The sequence below is a fragment of the Puntigrus tetrazona genome, unplaced genomic scaffold, assembly GCF_018831695.1.
Source record: "Puntigrus tetrazona isolate hp1 unplaced genomic scaffold, ASM1883169v1 S000000586, whole genome shotgun sequence".
Classification (NCBI taxonomy): domain Eukaryota; kingdom Metazoa; phylum Chordata; class Actinopteri; order Cypriniformes; family Cyprinidae; genus Puntigrus; species Puntigrus tetrazona.
In genome coordinates this window covers 72,501-77,500 of record NW_025048217.1, presented here as the reverse complement: position 1 = coordinate 77,500, position 5,000 = coordinate 72,501, and the positions used below count along the sequence as shown (strand labels likewise).

The following is a 5,000-nucleotide window of genomic DNA, read 5'->3' as shown; positions in this document are numbered from 1 at the left end:
GTCATAAAATTTTATCCGATCTTCATCTAATTCATTGGTATTGACAAACACAATGTGTCTAAAAATAATAACACAAAAAATTCCGATCTTTCTTGTCTTTATTAAACACAATCATTCAACATTCAAAATGGCAGTGGAAAAAGTAAGTGAAACCTTGAGTTAATGACCTCAAAACAGCTAATTGGTTTTAGCACACCTGGAGTCTTGTTAAGATAATAAGTTTGGAGGTGTGGACTACAGCTACTTTGACTGATAAAAACCCCTCAAACCTTTGGAGTTTGCTCTGCACAAGAAGAACATGATTATGTGAGCCATGCCTCGCCAAAAAGAGCTTTCAGAGGACCTACGATCAAGAATTGTTGATTTACATGAAGCTGGCAAGGGTTACAAAGTTATTTCAAAGACTTTAGAAATTCACCAGTCTACAGTTAGGCAAACAATCTACAAATGGAGACAATTTGGGACTGTTGCTACTCTACCTAGAAGTGGGCGCCCCGTCAAAATGACACCAAGAGCACAACGAACACTCATCAATGAGGTAAAGAAACAACCCCGAATGACAGCCAAAGATTTGCAGGCCTCACTGGAACTTGCTAACATATCTGTTCATGAGTCTACAATACGTAAAACACTGAACAAGCAGGGTATCCACGGCAGGACACCGCTGCTTACTAAAAAGAACATTGCTGCACGCCTTAAGTTTGCAAAAGAGCACATTGACACTCCACAGCGGTATTGGCAAAATGTTTTGTGGACTGATGAAACTAAGATTGAACTATTTGGAAAAAACACACAGCACTACATCTGGCGTAGAAAGGGCACGGCGTATCGTCATGAAAACATCATCCCAACTGTAAAGTATGGTGGAGGAAGCATCATGATTTGGGCCTGCTTTGCTGCATCAGGGCCTGGCCAGCTTGCAATCATTGAGGGGAAGAGGAATTCCCAAGTATATCAGACAATTCTTCAGGATAATGTGAGAATGTCTGTACATCAGCTGAAACTGTGTAGAAAGTGGGTGATGCAACAGGACAACGACCCAAAACACCGGAGCAAGTCCACGACAGAATGGCTTCAGAAAAACAAAATCCGCCTTTTGGAGTGGCCAAGTCAGAGCCCAGACCTCAACCCAATAGAGATGCTATGGATTGACTTGAAGAGGGCCATACACATGAGACGTCCAAAGAATATGACAGAGCTAAAGCAGTTCTGCCAGGAAGAATGGCCTAAAATTCCTCCTCAGCGATGTGCAGGTCTGATCCACAGCTACAGGAAGCGCCTGGTTGAGGTTATTGCTGCCAGGGGGGGGTCAACCAGTTATTAATTCTAAGGTTTCACTTACTTTTTCCACTGCCATTTTGAATGTTGAATGTGTTCAATAAAGACAAGAAAGATCGGAATTTTTTTGTGTTATTATTTTTAGACACATTGTGTTTGTCAATACCAATCAATTAGATGAAGATCAGATAAAATTTTATGACAAATTTATTCAGAAAACCATGAAATTCCAAAAGGTTCACATACTTTTTCTTGCCACTGTATAAAGTATCAGTTTTTATATATATATATATATATATATATATATATATATATATATATATATATATATATATATATATTATATATATTTATTTTAACTATGACATTGTTTAATCAAAAATGTATATCCTGTGTGTGTGTGTGTGTGTGTGTGTGTCCAGAACCCAGACATTGTTCTGGTGCACTATCTGAACGTGCCGTCTCTGGAGGACAGTGTGAAGTCGTGTGGTCCGGTGTCGTGTGCTCTGACCGACCGCAGGGACAGTCTGCGCTGGAGCCGAGATGAACTGCTGTCTCAACTCAAACCCATGTGTGAGTGACCAATCAAACCACCAATCATCGATCTGGGAGGAAGTCAGCACAGAACGATTTCTGCATTAAGTGCATTATTTCAGTCGTTATATATGAGCGTGATATAAACATATGGTTGCTGGTTGCATTTAGCCTTTGGTTGCCACCTAAATCTGTCTGTTCAGTGTGACTGTGAATGACTCTGTGTGTGTGTGTGTGTGTGTGTGTGTGTGTGTGTGTGTGTGTGTGTGTGTGTGTGTCAGTCCACAGTATGAAATGGTCTTGTGGAGGCAATGGTTCTGTGGAGCTCTCAGTGGAGCAGATGGTGCAACAGATCCTAGAAACACAACAGACCAAACCACAACCTCGAACACACACCTGCCTCTGCGGTAAACACACACACAGAGACTCTACACACACACACACACACACACACATACACACACACACAGACTCTACACACACACACACACACACACACACACACACACACATACACACACAGACTCTACACACACACACACACACACACACACACACACACACACACACACACAGACTCTACACACACACACACACACACACACACACACAGACTCTACACAACACACACACACACACACACACACACACACACACATACACACACAGACTCTACACACACACACACACACACACAAACTTTTAAACACACATACACACACACACACACAGATACATACACACACAAAGACTCTACACACACACACACACATACACAACAACTTTACACACACACACATACACACACAGAGACTCTACACACATACACACAGACTCTATACACACACACACAGATACATACACACACAAACACACACACACACAAAGACTCTACACACACACACAGGGAGACTCGTACTTTATATACTCATAATGTTTCACAATATCAGCGTGTGTTTAATCCGGGTCACTGATTAGCCGTGTGTGTCCCGCAGCGTCTCCCGGGTCCAACATTCCTCACCGCTGCAACAGCACCAAACACCGCATCATCTCGCCCAAACTGCCCACCCCTCACCCCGCCCTGAGCGAGCTGCAGAATCTGGCCAATGAGGGCTCAGAGGTCGGGCGGGAGGCGGGGCCAGGCGACGCGCTAGTCGCTGTTGTGCCTTCAGAGAGGAAGCAGCCAGAAGATGGCGGGCGGGGCGACGATCCGGGGGGCGTGGCTTCACCGTGCTCCGCTTCTTCCTCCTCGTCTTCCAGTCCTCCCCAAACTCAGCGGGCGCCGACAATCGCTCTTAGCAACGGAAACGGATTCTACGGTGATCAGCGGGGCGGACTTGCGGCTCTCATCGTCATGACGACGGCGCCACCGGTGGGGCGTGGCTGTGGGGAGGAGCCAAACGCAGAGCTAGGCTCCACCCACCTGTCGCTCACCCGTGCCGGCGGGCGTCTCGTTTTGTCTCCTGTGCCGCCCAAACAGGACACGCCCTCCCCTCCAAGCTCCGCCTCCCCGTCAAGCCCTGCCCCTGCCAATCAGGGCGTGGCCACGCTGTCACTCACTCTCCTGCCCAGCCCCGTGATTGGAGGGCTGCTGCTGACCGACACCCCCGGGGCACTCCTGCCCCCAAACCCGACGTCTCCATCGCCCTCGCTGCTCCCGTTCGACCCCGACTCCTTCCTGAACAGCCCCAAACAGGGGCAGACCTATGGAGGCCCTACCCTCATGCAGCACTCAGTCTCCGCCTCTTCTTCCCCATCTCCGCCCCCCTCCACATCTCCTCAGCCGCCATCTCTGGCTCTGTCTCTTTCTCCCACGTCTCCGCCGTCGTCTCTATCCTCATTCTCTTCCGAGACAGAAAGGAAGAGTATTCCGGGTCGTCCCTCTCCCTCACTATCTCTTTCGCTCTCTCCAGCGCGAACGACTCCCGCGCTCCTCCCGCTGTGTCTGGAGTCGTCTTTAGGACTCCACTCGCTGAGTTCCCCTCTGTCTGTCCCGCCCTCCGACGACAGAGCTCCTCCCACCGGATTCTCCGCTCAAGCCCCGCCCGGTCATCTCTTGACCAATCCACTCTCACCCACCACCCAAATAACACCCTCCCTCGAAGTGCTGCCGACCGCTCCGCTGCCTCCAGAGGGAGAAAAGGCGGAGTCACAGCACCCCTGTCTCTTAGAGTCACACTCCATGTGCATTCAACCTCAGAATCTGACCACGCCCCCAAACGCGAGTCCCATACAAGTCAAGCAGGAGCAGTCTCCGCCCACTCATGCACATTTCGAATCAGAAGTCACGCCCATGGACACCACACACTGCGGCCATATAGACGGCGAGGAGGCGGGGCTTACGTTTGACTCCGCCTTCCCCGACCTCATATCTGAGCTGATCACAGAGGAGCCCGTCAGTCACCCGCCTGCCCCGGCTCCGCCCGTTTACCCCGTCCGCTACATGGTTCCTCCTCAGCCCACACCGTCCACCTCGTTCCTGCCCTTCCCGCTCCTCACAAACTCCGGAGAAAACCCGGCGGAGACCCAGCGGCTCGCCAACATCACAGACTTCTCGCCCGAGTGGTCCTACCCCGAGGTATGGTTCTTCACAACTCGTCTTTAAAGAGACAGTTCACCCAAAAATCATTTACTTGTTGAACTTGTCGAAGGGAACTTTATTTTTGGGTGAACTGTTTCCTTAATTGCTGCAAATCCATCATTTAAAAAGAAATCCAAAATAAAAGGTCTTATTGGTTGTGATTATAAATTCAGCTTGTTTTTTGTTTGGATCAAAACACCAGTGTCGTTTTAGTAGTTGAGAATGCTATGGTTTATTCTAGGTTTAGTTCTTCACAGGAAATCAAGTAAAAAATTAAATGTCAACGAGGCGATTTAAAATATATTAAAACTTGTTTTGTATTTCAGCTTAGTAGATTAATTCATAAACATTATATAGATAACACATAAAGACAAAAAAGTAATAATTCTAAAAGTTTAAAATTAAAATGAAACAAACGCACACACGTGTATATATGTATTTATTTTTCAAAATAAATAAAAACTAAGATATCATCTCAACAACACTAGTGTTTTTTCATTACGAACAAAATCAGAAAAATTAAGATTATTAAATAATTAAGAAAAAAAAAGTTCATTTTAAGTTACGAGAAAGTTGTAATGTTTCAGTTTGTGGTTACTGTAATAAC

At 46.7% G+C, this 5,000-nt stretch overlaps 1 protein-coding gene across 1 annotated transcript in view; it reads left to right on the top strand.

Moving 5' to 3' along the window:
* Nucleotides 1-5,000, top strand: part of camta2 (calmodulin binding transcription activator 2) — a 26,760-nt gene that overhangs the window by 7,588 nt on the left and 14,172 nt on the right. Inside the window, exons 7-9 of the mRNA XM_043232649.1 lie at nucleotides 1,701-1,851; nucleotides 2,094-2,219; nucleotides 2,808-4,390. Coding sequence (XP_043088584.1) covers nucleotides 1,701-1,851; nucleotides 2,094-2,219; nucleotides 2,808-4,390 — 1,860 coding nt within the window. The remainder of the gene's footprint in view (nucleotides 1-1,700; nucleotides 1,852-2,093; nucleotides 2,220-2,807; nucleotides 4,391-5,000) is intronic.